The 23,309-nt window shown below is 42.3% G+C and overlaps 2 protein-coding genes across 3 annotated transcripts in view; both read left to right on the top strand.

The window, feature by feature from the left end:
* The window catches only part of ehmt2 (euchromatic histone-lysine N-methyltransferase 2), an 80,528-nt gene extending 69,677 nt beyond the window's left edge, over positions 1 to 10,851 (top strand). For both annotated transcript variants that reach the window (XM_063015686.1, XM_063015770.1), the window contains exons 18-28: positions 802 to 903; positions 1,207 to 1,311; positions 1,449 to 1,603; positions 4,658 to 4,825; positions 4,950 to 5,094; positions 6,080 to 6,157; positions 7,916 to 8,031; positions 8,364 to 8,450; positions 9,950 to 10,028; positions 10,139 to 10,314; positions 10,525 to 10,851. In XM_063015686.1, coding sequence (XP_062871756.1) covers positions 802 to 903; positions 1,207 to 1,311; positions 1,449 to 1,603; positions 4,658 to 4,825; positions 4,950 to 5,094; positions 6,080 to 6,157; positions 7,916 to 8,031; positions 8,364 to 8,450; positions 9,950 to 10,028; positions 10,139 to 10,314; positions 10,525 to 10,705 — 1,392 coding nt within the window. In that variant the 3' untranslated portion in view covers positions 10,706 to 10,851. The remainder of the gene's footprint in view (positions 1 to 801; positions 904 to 1,206; positions 1,312 to 1,448; positions 1,604 to 4,657; positions 4,826 to 4,949; positions 5,095 to 6,079; positions 6,158 to 7,915; positions 8,032 to 8,363; positions 8,451 to 9,949; positions 10,029 to 10,138; positions 10,315 to 10,524) is intronic.
* A 4,056-nt stretch (positions 10,852 to 14,907) lies between these two features.
* The window catches only part of slc44a4 (solute carrier family 44 member 4), a 55,064-nt gene continuing 46,662 nt past the window's right edge, over positions 14,908 to 23,309 (top strand). The window contains exons 1-2 of the mRNA XM_063004269.1: positions 14,908 to 14,954; positions 15,135 to 15,199. Coding sequence (XP_062860339.1) covers positions 14,908 to 14,954; positions 15,135 to 15,199 — 112 coding nt within the window. The remainder of the gene's footprint in view (positions 14,955 to 15,134; positions 15,200 to 23,309) is intronic.

The raw sequence follows: 23,309 nt of genomic DNA on the forward strand, positions 1-23,309 counted from the left end.
CTTTCTTTTATATATATATTTTTTAACTTTAATTAAAATTAATCCCCATTTTTTTGTTTTGCTTTTTTGTGCTTATTTTCTTTTTGTTTCTTTTTTCATTTTTTTCCTTCCTTACTTACTTTTTTATTTTAAAGTATTTTCTCTTCTTTATTCATTTTTATTTACTTTTCCTTTTTACGCTTTTGTTTTATGGCTGTCCTGAATATTTTGATGATTTATTTTATTGGTGAATGATAAATGATGCTGTGTCTGCGTCAGGAGGAGAACTTTATCGCTCTTCATTCTTCATTTTATTTTCCTTTTTTATTTCTTATTGTTTATTTATTTTTTGTTTTATTCTTATAGTTTTTTATATTTTTTCTTTCTTTTTCTTTTGTTCTATTTTTTTCTTTTTTCTTTATTTTAATTTTTATTTCTTTTTAACCACTTTTTAATTTGCTTTTAGTTTTCTTATTTCTTCCTTTTTTCTTTAGTTTTTATGTCTTAAATTTGTTTATATCTTAAATTGTCTTATTTTTTATCTTAAAAGTTTCTTTTTTGTTTTTACATTTAGTTAATTTGTATTTCTTTCCTTTTTGTTTCTTTTTTCTTTAATTTTTTATACTTTTATCTTTTCCTTTTTTTTCTTTTTTCTTTTTTTTTTTTCGGGGTTTTTTTCTATTTATTTCCTTTTTTCTTTCTTTCCTTTTTTCTCTGTTTTTTTCTTTTGTATTTTTTTATTCTCTGACTCTCCTGACAGTTTGAATGTGTGAGTGATTTATTTGATTTTGTGAATGATGAGCGGCGCTGTGTCTGTATCAGGAGGAGGACGGCTCTACTGGGCTCCATCATGCTGCTAAACTGGGGAACCTGGAGATCGTCACACTGCTGCTCAACACTGGACAGGTGGACATCAACGCTCAGGTCAGACTGGACTGTCTCTCTCATTCTCTCTCATTCTCTTTCTCTTATATCCTTTCTCTCGTTTCCTCTCTTATTCTCTTTCTCTTGTTTTTACTCTTATTCTTTTGGGTCTTTTACATTTTCTCTCTTTTTGTTCTCATCTGTACTTTCTCTAATTTTCTTCCTTTTGTTTTTGTTTTTTCTCTCTCATTTCCTCTCGTTTGTTCTCATTTGTTCTCATGTGTTCTCTCTTATTTCCCTTGTTTTCTCTCTCCCTCATTGTTCTCATGTGTTCTCTCTCTCTCTCTCTTTCTCTCTCTTCAGGATAACGGTGGTTGGACTCCGATCATCTGGGCTGCTGAACACAGACACACTGATATAATCAGAGCTCTGCTCAACCGGGGCGCCGACGTTACACTTAAAGACAAGGTCACACACACACACACACACACACACACACACACACACTCTAATACACACATACATATGTACACTCACACATGATCACAAGCCTCTGATACACATAACAGTTGTGTGTGTGTGTGTGTGTGTGTGTGTGTGTGCAGGAGATGAACGTGTGTGCACACTGGGCCTCGTTCGCTGGTAGTTCTGAGATAGCTGAAATGGTGCTGAATGCTGGATGTCCTCTGTCCTCCATGAACCTGATCGGAGACACACCGCTGCACATCGCTGCCCGCGAGGGACACGTCCACTGTGTCACGTACGTCTGTCCCCCCCCGTCTCACTCTGTCTCACTCAATTCAATTCATATTGCTTTATTAAAAACCTGAGTCTCCACTCTATGTAATCTGTCTCACTCTCTCTCTTACAGTGTATCACAAAAGTGAGTACACCCCTCACATTTCTGCAAATATTTCATTATATCTTTTCATGGGACAACACTATAGAAATAAAACTTGTATGTAACTTAGAGTAGTCAGTGTACAACTTGTATAGCAGTGTAGATTTACTGTCTTCTGAAAATAACTCAACACACAGCCATTAATGTCTAAATGGCTGGCAACATAAGTGAGTACACCCCACAGTGAACATGTCCAAATTGTGCCCAAAGTGTCAATATTTTGTGTGACCACCATTATTATCCAGCACTGCCTTAACCCTCCTGGGCATGGAATTCACCAGAGCTGCACAGGTTGCTACTGGAATCCTCTTCCACTCCTCCATGATGACATCACGGAGCTGGTGGATGTTAGACACCTTGAACTCCTCCACCTTCCACTTGAGGATGCGTCACAGGTGCTCAATTGGGTTTAGTCCATCACCTTTACCTTCAGCTTCCTCAGCAAGGCAGTTGTCATCTTGGAGGTTGTGTTTGGGGTCGTTATCCTGTTGGAAAACTGCCATGAGGCCCAGTTTTCGAAGGGAGGGGATCATGCTCTGTTTCAGAATGTCACAGTACATGTTGGAATTCATGTTTCCCTCAATGAACTGCAGCTCCCCAGTGCCAGCAACACTCATGCAGCCCAAGACCATGATGCTACCTCCACCATGCTTGACTGTAGGCAAGATACAGTTGTCTTGGTACTTCTCACCAGGGCGCCGCCACACATGCTGGACACCATCTGAGCCAAACAAGTTTATCTTGGTCTCGTCAGACCACAGGGCATTCCAGTAATCCATGTTCTTGGACTGCTTGTTTTCAGCAAACTGTTTACTGGCTTTCTTGTGCGTCATCTTCCTTCTGGGATGACGACCATGCAGACCGAGTTGATGCAGTGTGCGGTGTATTGTCTGAGCACTGACAGGCTGACCTCCCACGTCTTCAACCTCTGCAGCAATGCTAGCAGCACTCATGTGTCTATTTTTTAAAGCCAACCTCTGGATATGACGCCGAACACGTGGACTCAACTTCTTTGGTCGACCCTGGCGAAGCCTGTTCCGAGTGGAACCTGTCCTGGAAAACCGCTGTATGACCTTGGCCACCATGCTGTAGCTCAGTTTCAGGGTGTTAGCAATCTTCTTATAGCCCAGGCCATCTTTGTGGAGAGCAACAATTCTATTTCTCACATCCTCAGAGAGTTCTTTGCCATGAGGTGCCATGTTGAATATCCAGTGGCCAGTATGAGAGAATTGTACCCAAAACACCAAATTTAACAGCCCTGCTCCCCATTTACACCTGGGACCTTGACACATGACACCAGGGAGGGACAACGACACATTTGGGCACAATTTGGACATGTTCACTGTGGGGTGTACTCACTTATGTTGCCAGCTATTTAGACATTAATGGCTGTGTGTTGAGTTATTTTCAGAAGACAGTAAATCTACACTGCTATACAAGCTGTACACTGACTACTCTAAGTTATATCCAAGTTTCATGTCTATAGTGTTGTCTCATGAAAAGATATAATGAAATATTTGCAGAAATGTGAGGGGTGTACTCACTTTTGTGATACACTGTACATGGTTTGTCTCACTCTGTCACTGTGTCTCTCTTTTCCCCCGTCTCATTGTCTGTCTTTCATTCTCTCTCTCTGTCTCACTCTGTCTTACTCTGTGACTGTCTCTTTCTGTTTTTTAGTGATTGCTTTTACTGCTTCTTTCTAACTGTTGCTTCTCTTCTTTCCGTCTTTCTGCTTCTTTCCACATTTCTCTTCACTTCTTCCCATCTGTCTCTTCACTTCTTTCTAGTTTTAATTGATTTTTCCCCTTCTGTTTTACTGCTTCTTTTAAATTGTTTCTCTGATTTAAAAGAGAGAAACTTTTTTGTGTCTTTTCAGGCATCTCATTCCCTTTTTTTCAAATTTTCTCTTCACTTTTCCCATCCGTCACTCTGCGGTCTTATTACTTTTTTCCTAGTTTTCTCTTCACCTCTTTTTATCTGTATTTTTTGCTTCTTTTTAGTTCCCCTTCTGTCTTACTTCTTTTAAATCGTTTTTCAGCTCATTTCAGTTCTCTTTCCTTCTTTTTAGTTTTCTTCTAACTTCCCATCTGTCTCTTTGCTTCTCTCTAGTTATCTTATTGTTTTCTCCTGTCTTTCTTCCTCTGTTCAGTTGTCTCTTTTCTTTCCTTTCAGATTTCTTTTAAACTTCTCATCTGTCTCTCTGTGGTACTTTTCCCTCTGTTTTTCTGCTTCTTTTCAGTTGTCACTTTGCTTCTTTCTAGTTCTTATTGCTTTTTCCTCCTGTCTTACTACTACAGTACAGTAATCGTGTCTCTTCTTTTGTCCAGTTGTCTTTTTGCTTCTTCCTAATTTTCTCTTACTACTTTTCCCTTCTTTCCAGCTGTCTTGCCCCCCCCCCCCCTTCCTTTTTGGTTTCTCTTCACCTCTTTTTATCTGTATTGTTCTAGTTCTCATTGCTTTTTCCCCTCTGTCTTTCTGCTTCTTTCTAATTTGCTTTGCTTTTTTTTTTTTTTTTTCTCTTTTATTCTTTTTCTCTTTCTGCTATTTTCCCTCCTTTTTTTTTCTTTTTTTCCCTCTGTCGTTTTGCTTCTTTCTTTCTGTCGTTTTGCTTCTTTCTCTCTGTCTTTTTGCTTCTTTCTCTCAGTCTTTTTGCTTCTTTCTCTCAGTCTTTTTGTGTTGTTCTCTCAGTCTTTTTCTTCCTTTCTTTTTTTGTCTTTCTCTTCTTCTTTCTACCTATAGTCTCTATAGTTGTATTTTTTCTTCTTTCCATTACTCGTCTCGTTCTTGCCTGAGTTCTGTTTAGTTCTTTTGTGTCTCTCTGATTCCAACCTAGAGTTTTTTTTTTTTAATAAAACCTGATCCGTTCTTTCCGTACCTTCGGTTCTCACGTCTCTTCTCTTCTGTATCCAGGCTGTTCCTCTCCAGAGGGGCGGACATCGAGGCGGTGAATAATGAAGGGGACACGCCCCTCTCTCTGGCACGACCTGATTCGCCGGTTTGGGTGTTGCTCCAGATAAACAGGAAGTTGAGGAGGGGAATAGCCAATCGGATGGTCCGCACCGAGAGGATCATCTGCAGGTTTGGATTCTAACTTTACATGTGTGTGAAGAAATAAAAGACCTGAATGTACAGACGACAAATCATCACAGTGTGTGTGTGTGTGTGTGTGTGTGTGTGTGTGTGTGTGTGTGTGTGTGTGCAGCGACGTCGCCCAGGGTTACGAGAACGTTCCCATCCCGTGTGTGAACGCCGTGGACGACGAAGGCTGCCCGTCCGACTACAAGTACATCGCAGAGAACTGCGAGACCTCCACCATGAACATCGACCGCAACATCACGCACCTGCAGGTACCTACAGAAACAGTTTAGGGAAGGACCTTTCCTAGGATCTGTGTCTGTAGGGGAGGGGGCGACAGGGGTTCGTCTTCACTGCTGCGGTTGTGACATGATGTTGCAATTCACCTTGTTACCACTAGAGGCAACATTGCAGCATATGCACTTTTAATAAACACAGATTAGCCATAACATTAAAACCACCTCCTTGTTTCTACACTCACTGTCCATTTTATCAGCTCCACTCACCATATAGAAGCACTTTGTAGTTCTACAATTACTGACTGTAGTCCATCTGTTTCTACAATTACTGACAGTCCATCTGTTTCTCTGCATGCTTTGTTAGCCCCCTTTCATGCTACAGTGACACTGACATGGTGGTGGTGTGTTAGTGTGTGTTGTGCTGGTATGAGTGGATCAGACACAGCAGTGCTGCTGGAGTTTTTAAATACCGTGTCCACTCACTGTCCACTCTATTAGACACTCCTACCTGGTTGGTTCACCTTGTAGATGTAAAGTCAGAGACGATCGCTCATCTATTGCTGCTGTTTGAGTCGGTCATCTTCTAGACCTTCATCAGTGGTCACAGGACGCTGCCCATGGGGCGCTGTTGGCTGGATGTTTTTGGTTGGTGGACTATTCTCAGTCCAGCAGTGACAGTGAGGTGTTTAAAAACTCCAGCAGCGCTGCTGTGTCTGATCCACTCATAGCAGCACAACACACGCTAACACACCACCACCTCTGTGGGGGTCCTGTGGGGGTCCTGACCATTGAAGAACAGCATGAAAGGGGGTAACAAAGCATGTAGAGAAACAGATGGACTACAGTCAGTAATTGTAGAACTACAACGTGCTTCTATATGGTAAGTGGAGCTGAGTTTTAATGTTATGGCTGATTGGTGTATGTGTTCTACTGTATATAGTGATGTACTGATGTGTGTGTGTGTGTGTGTGTGTGTGTGTGTGTGTGTGTGTGTGTGTGTGTGTGTGTGTGTGTGTAGCACTGTAGTTGTACTGACGACTGCTCCTCCAGTAACTGCTTATGTGGACAACTCAGCATCCGCTGCTGGTACGACAAGGTAAAGTGTGTGTGTGTGTCTGTGTGTGTGTCTGTGTGTGTGTGTGTGTGTCTGTGTGTGTGTGTGTGTGTGTGTGTGTGTGTGTTTATGGTTGCTTGTTCTTGCCCCTGTTGGACCCCTGAGCAAAACCCTGAACTGCTTGAACTGTAATTAGAATAGAATAGGACGCCTTTATTTGTCATGTATACAGAATCACGTGTGCAGCTTATTCGGAAGCTGGGGTCAGACCACAGGGGTCAGCCGTTGTACAGTTGAGGGCCTTGCTCAAGGGCCCAATAGTGGCTGCATAGCAGAGCCAGGATTCAAACCTCTAATTCTCCGATCAGTAGCACAAAGCTCTACCCACTAGACTCCAGTTAGACGTGAACCACGGTTGGACGAGGTGGACCAGGGTCTCCATCCGAGGGTCACCCTTGGACACCGTGACCATGAGAAATGCCACCAGGTCCACTTATAGCTAAGGGTTCTCCAGGTGTATCTAGAGGTGGTTGTCTAAAGGTCGCTGGAGGACATGCCATGAATAAAATGTTGGAAGACGTCCCTCGTCCACTCATCACTCGTCCCTGTCCACCCGTCCCTCGTCCTCACTCGTCCCTTGTCCACCCGTCCCTCATCCTCACTCGTTCCCTTGTCCACCCGTCCCTCGTCCTCACTCGTCCCTTGTCCACCCATCCCTCGTCCACTCATCACTCGTTCCCTTGTCCACCCGTCACTCGTCCCTTGTCCACCCGTCCCTCATCCTCACTCGTCCCTTGTCCACCCGTCCCTCATCCTCACTCGTTCCCTTGTCCACCCATCCCTCGTCCTCACTCGTTCCCTTGTCCACCCGTCCCTCGTCCTCACTCGTCCCTTGTCCACCCGTCCCTCGTCCTCACTCGTCCCTTGTCCACCCGTCCCTCATCCTCACTCGTTCCCTTGTCCACCCGTCCCTCGTCCTCACTCGTCCCTAGTCCACCCGTCCCTCGTCCTCACTCGTCCCTTGTCCAATCATCCCTCGTCCTCACTCGTCCCTTGTCTACCCGTCCCTCGTCCTCACTCGTCCCTTGTCTACCCGTCCCTCGTCCTCACTCGTCCCTTGTCCCCTCATCCCTCGTCCTCACTCGTCCCTTGTCTACCCGTCCCTCATCCTCACTCGTCCCTTGTCTACCCGTCCCTCGTCCTCACTCGTCCCTTGTCTACCCGTCCCTCGTCCTCACTCGTCCCTTGTCCCCTCATCCCTCGTCCTCACTCGTCCCTTGTCTACCCGTCCCTCGTCCTCACTCGTCCCTTGTCTACCCGTCCCTCGTCCTCACTCATCCCTTGTCCCCTCGTCCTCACTCGTCCCTTGTCTACCCGTCCCTCGTCCTCACTCGTCCCTTGTCCACTCGTCCCTGGTCCTCACTTGTCCCTTGTCCACTCGCTCTCACTCGTCCACTCGTCCTTACTCGTCCCTGTCCACCCGTCCCTCATCCTCACTTGTCACCTGTCCCTCGTCCTCACTCGTCCCTTGTCCACTCGTCCCTGGTCCTCACTTGTCCCTTGTCCACTCGCTCTCACTCGTCCACTCGTCCTTACTCGTCCCTGTCCACCCGTCCCTCATCCTCACTTGTCACCTGTCCCTCGTCCTCACTCGTCCCTTGTCCACTCGTCACTCGCAGATCAGGGATTCACAGTTAGGAATTGGATATGACTAAATTGGGAGATTAATGCTGCTGTTTGTTTGTATGACGACTGTGTGTGTGTGTGTGTGTGTGTGTGTGTGTGTGTGTGTGTGTACAGGACCAGCGCCTCCTGCAGGAGTTTAATAAGATTGAACCTCCTCTGATATTCGAGTGTAACCTCGCCTGCTCCTGCCACAAATCCTGCAAGAACCGGGTGGTACAGGCTGGCATCAAGTGAGACGCCCTCACACCACACACACACACACTGCCCTCTTACATCACTTCCTGTAGTGCCCACACCATACACACACTGCCCTCTTACATCACTTCCTGTAGTGCCCACACCATACACACACTGCCCTCTTACATCACTTCCTGTAGTGCCCACACCATATACACACTGCCCTCTTACATCACTTCCTGTAGTGTTAATGTTTTACACCTGCATGTTCATAAGTCACTACACACACACACATCCCTGACCTGTGTGTGTGTGTGTGTGTGTGTGTGTGTGTGTGTGTGTGTGTGTGTGTGTGTGTGTGTGTGTGTGTGTGTGTGTGTGGTAGAGTACGTTTACAGCTGTATCGTACAGAGAAGATGGGGTGGGGAGTTCGAGCTCTGCAGGACATTCCACAGGGAAGCTTCATCTGCGAGTGAGTGCTCACTGCTCTCTCTCACCTCTCTCACCTCTCTCTCACCTCTCTAACTTCTCTCATTTTTTCTCTTTCACTTCTCTCACCTCTCTCTCACCTCTTTCACCTCTCTAACTTCTCTCTTTCACTTCTCTCACCTCTCTCACCTCTCTAACTGCTCTCATTTTTTCTCTCACTTCTCTCACTTCTCTCACTTCTCTCACCTCTCTAACTTCTCTCATTTTTTCTCTATCACTTCTCTCATCTCTCTCTCAGCTCTCTCACATCTCTAAATTCTCTAATTTTTTCTCTATCACTTCTCTCACCCCTCTCTCACCTTTTTCACCTCTCTAACTGCTCTCATTTTTTCTCTCACTTCTCTCACTTCTCTCACTTCTCTCACTTCTCTCACCTCTCTCACCTCTCTAACTTCTCTCATTTTTTCTCTATCACTTCTCTCACCCCTCTCTCACCTTTCTCACCTCTCTAACTTCTCTCATTTTTTCTCTATCACTTCTCTCACCCCTCTCTCACCTTTTTCACCTCTCTAACTGCTCTCATTTTTTCTCTCACTTCTCTCACTTCTCTCACTTCTCTCACCTCTCTCACCTCTCTAACTTCTCTCATTTTTTCTCTATCACTTCTCTCATCTCTCTCTCAGCTCTCTCACATCTCTAACTTCTCTCATTTCTTCTCTATCACTTCTCTCACCCCTCTCTCACCTTTCTCACCTCTCTAACTTCTCTCATTTTTTCTCTATCACTTCTCTCACCTCTCTCTCACCTCTCTAACTTCTCTCATTTTTTCTCTTACTTCTCTCACCTCTCTCTCACCTTTCTCACCTCTCTAACTTCTCTCATTTTTTCTCTATCACTTCTCTCACCTCTCTCTCACCTCTCTAACTTCTCTCATTTTTTCTCTCACTTCTCTCACCTCTCTCTCACCTCTCTCACCTCTCTCTCACCTTTCTCACCTCTTTAACTTCTCTAATTTTTTCTCTATCACTTCTCTCACCTTTCTCTCAATTATCTCTCTCTTTTCTCTCACTATTCTCAATTCAATTCAATTAAAAGTGCTTTATTAGCATGACAAATATTCACATTTGTATTGCCAAAGCTTCTTTACAAACTGAATAATAAATAAGAAAATTGCATGCATTCTCTCTCTTCTCTCACTTTTCTCTTTTCTCTTACTTTTCTCTCACTTTTCTCTCACTTTTCTCTCACTTTTCTCTTATCTCTCTCTTCTCCCTTTCTGTCTCTTTTCTCTTACTTTTCTGTCTGTTCTCTTTTTTCTCACTTTTCTCTTTCTCTCTCCCCAGTTTGTTCATAACACATTTATTATTATATATAAATAAATAAGAGCGTTCGATCTTCATTACTTCTCTTCTTTTCCTCTTTACTTGTGTTTTGTTACTCTCTCACATCGTACATGTGCACTGAGTGTGTGTGTGTGTGTGTGTGTGTGTGTGTGTGTGTGTGTGTGTGTGTGTGTGTGTGTGTGTGTGTGTGTGATTACAGGTATGTCGGAGAGCTGATCTCTGATGCTGAGGCGGATGTGAGAGAAGATGATTCATATCTGTTTGATCTGGATAATAAGGTTCATAGTTCACATCTTCATCATCTTCAACTTCATCCTCCTCATCTTTATCATTGTCAATAAAACCACTTCATCTTCCTCTTCTTCCTCTTCCTGTCTGTCCCCTGCAGGACGGTGAGGTGTACTGCATCGATGCTCGTTACTACGGTAACATCAGTCGTTTCATTAATCACCTGTGCGACCCTAACATCATTCCAGTACGTGTGTTTATGCTGCACCAGGACCTGAGGTTCCCTCGTATAGCGTTCTTCAGCTCCAGAGATATTTATACGGGACAGGAACTCGGGTACACACACACACACACACACACACACACACACACACACACACACATGTACACACATGTACATACGCTCATACAGACACATGTGGACTGAACTGCATGTTCTCACCACATGTTTTCTCTCTGTTTTCCCCGCATGTTTTCACCGTGTGTGTGCATGTGTGTTGTGTGTGTGTGTGTGTGTGTTGTGTGTGTGTGTGTGCGTGCGTGCAGGTTCGATTACGGCGATCGTTTCTGGGACATTAAGAGTAAGTACTTCACGTGTCAGTGCGGATCAGAGAAATGTAAACACTCGGCCGAGGCCATCGCGCTGGAGCAGAGCAGGATGGCACGACTGGAGTCCTGCGCCGAGTCCAGCGGCGACGCCGCACTCGCCAGCCCGGGGAACTCCTAGGAACTCCTCCAGAGAGCATCATGGGAAATATCAGTCTGCTTCATTTGTTTTTCTTAATTTTTACAGATTAGTTTGTAATCATCCTGTGTTTGTTTATTTTCTATCAGATATAAAAGATCTGATCTTAATAAAACGGTGTAACGTTCCTCTCTGATGCACACCATTGAAACAGGCGCTTTTCGGCGTTCCAATCCGTCCCACAGGATCAGTAAGGTTAGGGACAGGCCCCATGCAGACCCCGTTTCAGACAGACCCCATGTATCGAGTCCTACAGCTGTTTGTACGGAATAAAATCCTCATAAAAGTAAAAACATGCCTATTCCTAATTAAAGACATTTTTTTTTATCTTACTTTGTAAAGTAGAACAACTGGCACACCATGGGTCTGTCTGAAAACCTGGTGAGCTGCCTTGTTGCTCTACTACCTACCTGATCAGCTGCCTCAGTAGAGAGGAGTTTAATAAGACATGGAGCTCATCATCAGATTATTTAGATGCTCTACTTATACAGAGATACACCGATTGCATCACTGCAGTTTTAGCTTAGCCTCGGGACATTCAAACCGCTAGCACGCCAGCTAATGTCTCCCTTTGTGTACCGAAAACGGTTAAACTGTCCCTGACGAGCCCGAATTTACAAATAAACGACACGTATAATTACACCTTTATACAGATTAAACAACAATGAGAATTTATTTACATTACGATTTGAAAAGAACTCCGTTGGTTGCTCTGTATTGATTCATCCGCCATGTTTGTAGTTTTCTGTGGGAAAAGTCGCGCCGCACTGAATGCTGGGATTGATCTTCAGCACCGAGGAGGCGTCGGACGCTCCCTCGTTATTCAGTCAGATCATCACTCGGAATTAAGGCGCCTCAGTAGGAATCTAAGAATTTAGACACGCCCTCTTCTCGGGAGTGTAGGATGATGGGAAATGCGTCTGTGTAGATAAGATTCCTTTATTGATCCCCATGGGGGAAATTCGAGAAAAATAAGAACGGATCACAGATCTGTAGACTCGCTTTAAGTGACGAGACAGGACAACCATCTTCTCGCCTCGTTCCTCTCGTTCTGTTATTTTTATTTTGGTCTCCGTTGTTATTGATCGTTGCTGCGTTTGCGCTTAATACCAAACGTCCGGGGTTTAAGTAAGTGCCATAGTTAATGCACAATTGCTGACATGACCACTTGTTGATAAAACCTGTATGTGATGAAGACAAATTAACAATGATCACGCTCTGCTTGCCGCCACCGAGCACCAGAGACGCGAACTAATCTACCACAATTTTTACATATTGTTGTTGATTGCACACACACACATTTGCATCTTTGAAAGTTCTTCAGTTGAAGACTAATCTAAAGGACTTTGTCCTTAATCTAGTACAAACGCTGTAGAACTAAACACAGGATTCATTTCACTGTAAGTTCTCAGTACAAAGCAGATGAGGGTCTTTAATCGTAGTTTGAAGACACCAAGAGACTCAGCTGTTCGAACAGACAGTAGAAGTTCATTCCACCACATGGGTGCTTCTACAGAGAAGAGACTTGATGCCGGTCTTCCTCGAGTTCTGATTGGTTCATCAAGACGAGCCAGACTCATGGCTTCAGGGGTTTGTGGTACAGAACCAGGTTTGATGAGTTCCCTAAGGTAGGTTGGTGCTGCTCCGTCACTGGATTTGTTTTGAACTGAATGTGGGCATTAATGGAGTGGAAGTGTTTGGGATGATTGAAAACAAGGCGGACGGCTGCTTTTTAAATCAGTTGTAGGGTTTGATGGACATGGGAAGACCTGACAGAAGGGAGGTGCGATCATCCAGCCTTGAAATGACCAGTGAGAGAAACGACTGACCTCTTGTCCATGACTTTGTACACGACGCAGACAACACAAAAAATGCATCTTACTCTCTGGTCCCACTGTGGTTTACAACATGAAACATAAAGCCTCCACAAGGGGGCGACAAGTTTATTTAATTATTTTTCTCTGCAACCCATTTTTTCATTTTACAACCCACCCAAGGGTCGTGACAGAGTTTAAAAAACCCTGGCCTAGAGGAAGTATCGGCGTGATCGGGTCAGGTTAGACACATGAGCTGAGATGAACGGCTGAATATCAGATGGTTTGATCTAAGGGTCGTTGAGATGACCTTCTGACCAACATGAACACACTCAAAATACTTTCTTTACTTTGGCTTTGTATTATTTATTCCTCCAGCATTTCTGGTGAAGGATTATAGAAGTTGTTGTGTCTGTGGGAATTTGTGCCCTTTCAGACAATAATGTTGGAAGAAGAACTGGTCAATGTGGTTGTGGTCAAGGCTCTACAAAGGCCACTGGAGTTCAAACCATCATAAATCATGTCTTTTTGGACCTTGCTTGCTCCACAGGAGCTGAAAAGAGACGATAAGGGCCTTCTCCAAACTGTTGCCACAAACCATTACTTATTTGACATAAATCATTTTATACTTCTGTTTCAGTGTTTTAGCAATATTTGCAGCAAAATATTCGGTCGGATGTCTGACCAAACATTATTAAAATAGAGTGAATTTAAACAACAGCCGCTCTTCTGAGAAGCCTCTTACAAGACTTTGAAGTATATCTGTGGGAATTTGTGCCCTTTAAGACACTAATGTTGGAATAAGAACTGGTTTGAAATTGAGGTTCTCAGTGGGGTTGTGGTCAAGTCTTCCCAAAGGCTACTGGAGTTCAAACCATCATGACATAAATCATTTTATACTTCTGTTTCAGTATTTCAGCAACAAGAGTCTCAACCAGTAAAAAACTCAATAAATCTGAGGGTTGTTCAGAAAGTATTTGGACATCTGACCAAGCAGTATTAAAATAAAGTCGCTCTTCTGAGAAGCTTCTCACAAGACTTGTGTCTGTGGGAATTTGTGCCCTTTCAGACCATAATGTTGGAAGAACTGGTCTTCAGTTCTCAATGGTTCTCCACCAAAGTCACTGGAATTTAAACCCTCATAAATCAAGTCAAACCTTGTTTGCTTCATTTTCGTTTCATTGTCGGCATTTAGCGGACGCTTTTATCCAAAGCAACTTACAGTACTGTGACAGTATACAATCTAAGCAATTGAGGGTTAAGGGCCTTGATCAAGGGCCCAACAGTGACAACCTGGTAGTGATGGGTTTGAACCGGCAACCTTTTGATTACTAATCCAGTACCTTAACCACTAGGCTACAGCTTCACAGGAGCTGAAAAGAGATGACAGGGCCTTCCCCAAACTGTTGCCACAAACCATTACTTATTTGACATTAATTTATTTTTTTATTCCCGTTTCAGTCTTTTAGCAACGAGAGTCTCAACCACGTTTCGTCACTCAATCCAAGTGACTTATTCAGTCTGAGCTGGTGGTGAATACCCCAACCTTATATGCAGCCGATTTGCATAACGACCGATCACCGCCCACTGCATAACAATAAATCTTATGATCAGGTCCATATGCAAATCTCAATGACCATTAATTACAATGGTCATGTGTGTCTTTCACATGTGATTGGGGTAACGCTCCTATTGTGGCATTGTAAGATGGTGAGAGATGTACTCTCAGGCCCCCTCCCCGGTTCAGGGATGGTCGTTCCCTCTTCACGTAAATGGCCTCTTTGACTCCCCGTTCAAACCAGCGTTCCTCCTTGTCAAGGATCTGCACATCTTCATCATTAAATGAGTGGCCGCTGGCTTGCAGGTGGGTGTAAACTGCGAAGTCCTGGCCAGAAGAGGTCGATCTTCTATGTTGGGACATCCGTTTCGCCAGTGGCTGTTTAGTTTCCCCGATGTACAGTTCCCGACAATCCTCCCGGCACCTAACAGCATACACTACGTTACTCTGTTTGTGTCAAGGAACCCGGTCCTTAGGGTGAACTCATTTCAGGCGTAGCGTGTTCTGGGGTTTGAAAGCAACTGAAACACGGTGTTTGGAGAATATCCGTCTCAATTGTTCTGATACTCCCGCCACATACGGAATCATCACTGGTTTAAGCTTAGACCGCGGTTGTCCTCCTCCCTTTGATCCACTACAGCCGTGTTTGGGCTTTTCACAAGGCTTTAAAGTATATCTGTGGGAATTTGTGCCCTTTTAGACACTAATGTTGGAAGAGGAACTGGTTTGCAATTGATGTTCTCATTGTGGTTGTTGTCAGGGTTTTATTGAGTGAGAATACCTGTACGTGTTGTATACTTTTCCTCCACACGATGGCGGTGTTGGATCATTTCCTGAACTGGGCGGGGCTTGCCGACAGGTAAGCAGGTGCAGGTGGGGGAGTGACTTCGGTGATCCGCTACAGTGAGAGAGAGGAGAGATTCGATAGGAAGAGATTTATACACCAGCACATACACCACCTACACCACCACCGCGATCCTGCTGCTGGAGACTCGAACTCATCCTCCTTCTGTTCTTCAGTGAGTTAAATGTGACTCAGGAGCTTCAGGATGGGTCACAAAAAAACCGAGAACAAAGAGGAACAGCAGGACAAGTCTGAGTATGGTGAGATTCGATCATTTACTACTCTGTGTGAACGTGTGTGTGTACGTGTGTGTGTGTGTGTGTGTGTGTGTGTGTGTGTGTGTGTGTGTGGCTCAGGTGACGTGCTGAATGAGACAAATCACAATATATCACAATATAGCACAAGATATCACATAACTTCTGATTGTTCAAGAGAGTCAAGAGGTTTTATTGTCTTATATATATATATATACACAGTGTAGATAAACAACAGTACAATAAACATAAAACTACAATAAATACATCAGTAAATTATTATTATTATTATTATTATTAATGATGAAATCTGTAAATTATTATTATTATTATTATATTATATTGTATTATTATTATTATTATTATTATTATTATTATTATTAAAGTCTGTAAATTATTATTATTAATATCATTATTATTATTAATATTATTATTAAAGTGTTGTAATTTATTATTATTATTATATCATTATATTGTTATTATTATTATTATTATATCATTATATTATTATTAAAGTCTGTAAATTATTATTATTATTAATATTATTATTAATATAATTATTATTAAAGTCTGTAATTTATTATTATTATATCATTATATTGTTATTATTATTATTATATCATTATATTATTATTAAAATCTGTAAATTATTATCATTATGTTGTTATTATTATTATTATTATTATTATTGTTATTATTACTAAAGTCTAAATGATTACTATCATTATATCATATCATATATTATTATAATAATTATTATTATTATTAAAGTCTGTAATTTGATATTATTATTATTACTATTATTATTATTATTGTTATTAATAATATTATTAATATTATCGTTTTATCATTATATATTTGTTATTATTATGTTTATTATTATTAAAATCTGTACAGTAAAGACTTCTAATCATAGAATTTTACTGAATAAACAGAGAGCTGCCCAGTGGCTCGATATGGGTAGCGCTGACGCCCAACAGCAAGAAGGTCCTGGGTTTGATTCTCTGTGTGAGTTTCCTCCCACAGTACAAAAACATGCAGTGGTAAAACAGACAACAAATAAATAAATAAACGGACATATTGTACAGCGAGTAAGAAGTGTAAGCTGTCTGTGCTGTAAATAGTTCTTAAAATAAACTGTAATCCACCTTCATTTGCCTGTGAAATGTACAAAACCGCCTGATGTAAAGTGATGAGGAGTTAATCGAGAGTCCTACTAAATTTCCATCTCATTTATTATTAGGACTTTTTTGTTTTCCTTTAGCTGCTCCCGTATTTAGGCGTGGCCACAGTGGATCATCCTGGTCCACATACCAGATTGGGCAACCCATTTTATAGTATCCGAGCTTGGGACCTGCACCGAGAGCTCACTGACCAGTGCACCTCCCAACAGTTAGGCTGTTCGGCCGACCAGTTATCAGAATGTTCTGATGTTCTCCGGTATCTTCCAAATAACAGATGTCCAGATGGGTTCCTACCTCATGTTTAGGTTCTGTGGTCCAATAGAGAACCGTCAGTGCAGGAGAGTCTGGACTAAGTCCATCTCAGGTCCATGTCAGTGTAGTCCAGCGGCGTACAGGGATGTTAATGATTGCTGCAGCTCTTGTTTCTGTGTCATAAATATGCAGACAGAAATTTTATAACGTCATATAACTGTGTGTCTTTTATGGACTGTACCTGGTTACTTCTCTGTGCCCATATAAATGAGGCTAGTTGGACTGCACATGCTTTTTATAGTCTGATGATGAAGGATGGCGAGGTCAAGATAAAAACCCAAACTGTCACCTTAATGCTGGACTGTAGTGGGTCTGAAGGGTCAGAAATATTCCAAGAACCACCAAAAGCCATAGCCACAGTCGAGCAAGCGTTGGGTCTCCACGGGCTTTGATGCTGCTCCTCAAGAAGGACCCACTAGATCAAAAATGGCACCTTCAAGCTGATCACATGAACAGAAAAATGCTAAAGCAGGAGCTCCTATCTGGACCAGAATGTAAAGGTCACTCGACTGTGGACAGTGCCACCTATGTTCCCGGAGTTCCCAATTCATCCATTGACTGGTTCTCAATTGGTTCCCATTGGTGCCCAAGATGATATCTGAAGGTCTAAGCTGGTCATGATACCACGTATGACAGAATGTATGTGGACGCCTGATTGTGTGCGTGATGTTGGACATCTCGTTTCAAAACCATGTGCATTAATATGGATTTAGCTCATAGTTGTGACCATAACAGCCTCCACTCTTCTCGGACCAGCATAGGCCATCAGATATTGTCTTGGACACCAATGGGAACCGATTGACCAACAACTGACCTATGAGACTTGGTCCAGTAACTGGACAGCAGGTCCTACACTGTCCACTGCGCCTTAAAGGCTGCTGGTCAAGATAGGAGCCCCAGCTCTTCCACGATATATTGAAGTGTGGAAGTGTGTCCAGTGGGTCTGAGGTCAGGGTTCAGCTCAGGCCACTGGAGTTCCTCTAGACCAAACTTGAACTGCAAACCTGCCAAACCACGTCTTAATGGTTAATGTACAGTGTATCACAAAAGTGAGTACACCCCTCACATTTCTGCAAATATTTTATTATATCTTTTCTTTAGACAACACTATAGACATAAAACTTGGATATAAGTTAGAGTAGTCAGTGTACAACTTGTATAGCAGTGTAGATTTACTGTCTTCTGAAAATAACTCAACACACAGCCATTAATGTCTAAATGGCTGGCAACATAAGTGAGTACACCCCACAGTGAACATGTCCAAATTGTGCCCAAAGTGTCAATATTTTGTGTGACCACCATTATTATCCAGCACTGCCTTAACCCTCCTGGGCATGGAATTCACCAGAGCTGCACAGGTTGCTACTGGAATCCTCTTCCACTCCTCTATGATGACATCATGGAGCTGGTGGATGTTAGACACCTTGAACTCCTTCACCTTCCACTTGAGGATGAGCCACAGGTGCTCAATTGGGTTTAGTCCATCACCTTTACCTTCAGCTTCCTCAGCAAGGCAGTTGTCATCTTGGAGGTTGTGTTTGGGGTCGTTATCCTGTTGGAAAACTGCCATGAGGCCCAGTTTTCGAAGGGAGGGGATCATGCTCTGTTTCAGAATGTCACAGTACATGTTGGAATTCATGTTTCCCTCAATGAACTGTAGCTCCCCAGTGCCAGCAACACTCATGCAGCCCAAGACCATGATGCTACCACCACCATGCTTGACTGTAGGCAAGATACAGTTGTCTTGGTACTTCTCACCAGGGCGCCGCCACACATGCTGGACACCATCTGAGCCAAACAAGTTTATCTTGGTCTCATCAGACCACAGGGCATTCCAGTAATCCATGTTCTTGGACTGCTTGTTTTCAGCAAACTGTTTGCTGGCTTTCTTGTGCGTCAGCTTCCTTCTGGGATGACGACCATGCAGACCGAGTTGATGCAGTGTGTGGCGTATGGTCTGAGCACTGACAGGCTGACCTCCCATGTCTTCAACCTCTGCAGCAATGCTGGCAGCACTCATGTGTCTATTTTTTAAAGCCAACCTCTGGATACGACGCCGAACACGTGGACTCAACTTCTTTGGTCGACCCTGGCGAAGCCTGTTCCGAGTGGAACCTGTACTGGAAAACCGCTGTATGACCTTGGCCACCATGCTGTAGCTCAGTTTCAGGGTGTTAGCAATCTTCTTATAGCCCAGGCCATCTTTGTGGAGAGCAACAATTCTATTTCTCACATCCTCAGAGAGTTCTTTGCCATGAGGTGCCATGTTGAATATCCAGTGGCCAGTATGAGAGAATTGTACCCAAAACACCAAATTTAACAGCCCTGCTCCCCATTTACACCTGGGACCTTGACACATGACACCAGGGAGGGACAACGACACATTTGAGCACAATTTGGACATGTTCACTGTGGGGTGTACTCACTTATGTTGCCAGCTATTTAGACATTAATGGCTGTGTGTTGAGTTATTTTCAGAAGACAGTAAATCTACACTGCTATACAAGCTGTACACTGACTACTCTAAGTTATATCCAAGTTTCATGTCTATAGTGTTGTCCCATGAAAAGATATAATGAAATATTTGCAGAAATGTGAGGGGTGTACTCACTTTTGTGATACACTGTATGTATTTGATTTCATCTTGTGGCCCTGGGACCTCATTAAGCTCCCTTACTGGAAGGTGACTTCCTTGTTCTTGTTCTGTACAACACAAGGTAGTGTGTCGAGGTCGCGCACCACCTACTTCCTTTATTCAGAATGGTTCCTGTAACTATTCTCAGGTTTACAGCGTTGTGTAAAACTGGCAGTAAGATGATGAAGCACTGTGAGCAGAAGGTGTGAAGGTCAGTCAGAGGAGCAAAACACCCTCTGAAGTGCACTAGATAGGAGACATTTATCTACCCTTGAGTCATGGAGGATCAAGGTCATTGGTCCATTGTACTGTTCTTCGATCTATGACGTAGTTTGTCTCTCAGTGTTTTGAAGACATTAAAACTCAACACTTTCAGACATATCTGGGAACCTGGGTTGATTAGAACAACATTTGGGCTCCAAACTCTGAGTGTTTCTGGGACATTTCTGTCCCTTGACTGTAGTTAGGATTTAGGATTAGTTTCTAGGCTCTGGGCGTGAGCTATTTGATCTTCACTCTGTTTATTTAGATTGTTTATTTTGGCTTTCTGGTCCCTTTGTTGGAGACGTTTTGAATGGGACACGAGTCTCTTGGATCTTTAGTCCTCTGGATATTTGAGACCTCTAGTCTCTTGATTTGGGACATTGTGGAACACAAGTCCTCCCATTTGGGCCATTTTGGTCCTTCTAATTTGGGTCATCTTCAGTCCTCTATTTATTTAGGACACTAGTCTCTTGAATCTTTAGTCCTCTTGTTATTTGGTACACATTAGTCCTCTAGTTATTTGGGACCACTAGTCTCTTGGATCTTTAGTCCTCTAGTTATTTGGCACCACTAGTCTTCTAGATCTCTAGTCCTCTAGTTATTTGGGACACTTTAGTCCTCTTGTTATTTGGGACACTAGTCCCCTGGATCTTTAGTCATTTTGTTATTTGAGACCACTGGTCTCTTAGATCTTTAGTCCTCTTGTTATTTGGGACCACTAGTCCCTTAGATCTTTAGTCCTCTTGTTATTTGGGACACTAGTCTCTAGGATCTTTAGTCATCTTGTTATTTGGGACCACTAGTCTCTTGGATCTTTGGTCCTCTAGTTATGTGGGACACTAGTCTCTTAGATCTTTAGTCCTCTTGTTATTTGGGACCACTAGTCTCTTAGATCTTTAGTCCTCTTGTTATTTGGGACACTAGTCTCTAGGATCTTTAGTCATCTTGTTATTTGGGACCACTAGTCTCTTGGATCTTTGGTCCTCTAGTTATTTGAGACCACTAGTCTCTTGGATCTTTGGTCCTCAAGTTATTTGGGACCACTAGTCTCTTGGATCTTTAGTCATCTTGTTATTTGGGACCACTAGTCTCTTGAATCTTTAGTCCTCTAGTTATTTGGAACACTTTAGTCTTTTGTTATTTGGGACACTAGTCTTCTGGATCTGTAGTCATTTTGTTATTTGGGACACTAGTCTCTTGGATCTCTAGTCCTCTAGTTATTTGGGCCACTTTAGTCCTCTAGTTATTTGGGACACTAGTCTCTTGGATCTCTAGTCCTCTAGTTATTTGGGCCACTTTAGTCCTCTAGTTATTTGGGACACTAGTCTCTTGGATCTCTAGTCCTCTAGTTATTTGGGCCACTTTAGTCCTCTAGTTATTTGGGACACTAGTCTCTTGGATCTCTTGTCCTCTAGTTATTTGGGCCACTTTAGTCCTCTAGTTATTTGGGACACTAGTCTCTTGGATCTCTAGTCCTCTAGTTATTTGGACCACTTTAGTCCTCTAGTTATTTGGGACACTAGTCTCTTGGATCTCTAGTCCTCTAGTTATTTGGGCCACTTTAGTCCTCTAGTTATTTGGGACACTAGTCTCTTGGATCTCTAGTCCTCTAGTTATTTGGGACACTAGTCTCTTGGATCTTTAGTCATTTTAGTTATTTGGGACACTAGTCTCTTGGATCTGTAGTAATTTTGTTATTTGAGACACTAGTCTCTTGGATCTTTAGCCTTCTAGTTATCTGAGACCACTAGTCTTCTGGTTTGGGACATTTTGAATCCTCCAGTCCTCCAAGTTGAGACATTTTGGATCTCCAGTCCTTTTATTTGGGACATTTTGGATCTCCAGTCTTCTTATTTGGGACATTTTGGATCTCCAGTCCTTTTATTTGAGACATTTTGTATCTCCAGTCCTTTTACATGAGATATTTTGGGTATCCAGTCCTCTAATCTGAATCTCCATTTCTGTGATTTGAGACATTTTGGATTTTCAGTCTTCATTTGGGAGATGTCAGACCTTTAGTCTCTTGGATTAAGACGTTTTGATAGATATCCTTCATTTGTCATATATACATATACAGATGTACAGTACAATGAAATTCTTTTTTCGCATATCCCAGCTTGTTTAGAAGCTGGGGTCAGAGCTCAGGGCACCCCTGGAGCAAACAGGATTAAGGACCTTGCTCAAGGACCCAACAGTGGCTGCATAGCAGAGCCTGGATTTGAACCGCCAATCTTCCGGTTGATAGACCAAAGCTCTACCCCAGTGGTGTCCAAACTTTTTTCTTGGAGGGCCAGATTTGATAATGTGAAAGTGCCCGAGGGCCAACAGTCCCTGATGATGTCATTTTAAACAATAAAATATGCATATAATATTTATTTATAAATATTATTTAATCATTTTATTTTCACACAGTGAACAACAACCAAATTGAAGCATTCAGGTGCCAAACGTGGTTTGGGTTTAAACTATAACAATACATGGCTACCTTTGGAGTATTTCCTGGCATACAGAACCATAAGACAAAAGAAGAGAAAAGACGTTCATATTGAACAATCCTTGACACTGTGCTTAAGTTATCTGGCTAACTCAGAACTCATGCTTTTCAAAATATTTTTTATCTAATATTGTGCATCAATAAAGCATCAAAACACAGATATTATAATTTCATAAATCTATTAAGAAAACCTTTTAATACTGTAATGTGCAGAAACATGACTGGGAAATACTGTTCTAAATTACCATTTAAATACCTATAAATACCTGAAACAATCAAGGTTCCAGACAATATTACTTATTACTAAATAAATTAGTAATTAATTAGTAAAAATATTATTCAATAAATTACTTTGTAAATCAAGTTATTGACCTTAGCTATAAAAAAGTTCAATTGTGTTAATTAATACAGTCCATGTAAACGCTTAGTCCATATAAATATCAGATACAAATGTGTTTTTAAAACACTACAAACATCACAAATATAAATCATTTTTACAACCATGTGATTGAATAACCTGAATAAACTGTAGAGACGAAACATCACACAGCAAACGAGTTTCACTTCTTTCTCTAACAGTACCGGAGGGTAGGGAGGCGGAGATAAGCGGTTTGATGGGCAGGTCTGGCAGCCAATGGAGATACTTGTTACAGAGAATGCTTGATTTCATTCATCTTTTAATTGGTTATTTTGATATTCGCTGCTATGGACAGACAGAGATTTATACCCACAATCAACACATGTAAAAAAAAAAAAAAAGTGAAAACCGCTAAAAGTGTTTTCTACCCACTAGGCTACCACTAGGCTATCCAGTCCTCTCATTTGGGACATTATGCATCTCCGGTCTTATTATTTGAGACATTTGGGATCTTAAGTCCTCTAGTTATTTGGGACACTAGTCTCCTGGTTTGGTACATGTTGGATCTCCAGTCCTCTCATTTGGGACATTATGCATCTCCGGTCTTATTATTTGAGACATTTGGGATCTTAAGTCCTCTAGTTATTTGGGACACTAGTCTCCTGGTTTGGTACATGTTGGATCTCCAGTCCTCTCATTTGGGACATTATGCATCTCCGGTCTTATTATTTGAGACATTTGGGATCTTAAGTCCTCTAGTTATTTGGGACACTAGTCTCCTGGTTTGGTACATGTTGGATCTCCAGTCCTCTCATTTGGGACATTATGCATCTCCGGTCTTATTATTTGAGACATTTGGGATCTTAAGT

This window comes from Trichomycterus rosablanca, chromosome 1 (assembly GCF_030014385.1).
Source record: "Trichomycterus rosablanca isolate fTriRos1 chromosome 1, fTriRos1.hap1, whole genome shotgun sequence".
Taxonomy (NCBI): Eukaryota; Metazoa; Chordata; class Actinopteri; order Siluriformes; family Trichomycteridae; genus Trichomycterus; species Trichomycterus rosablanca.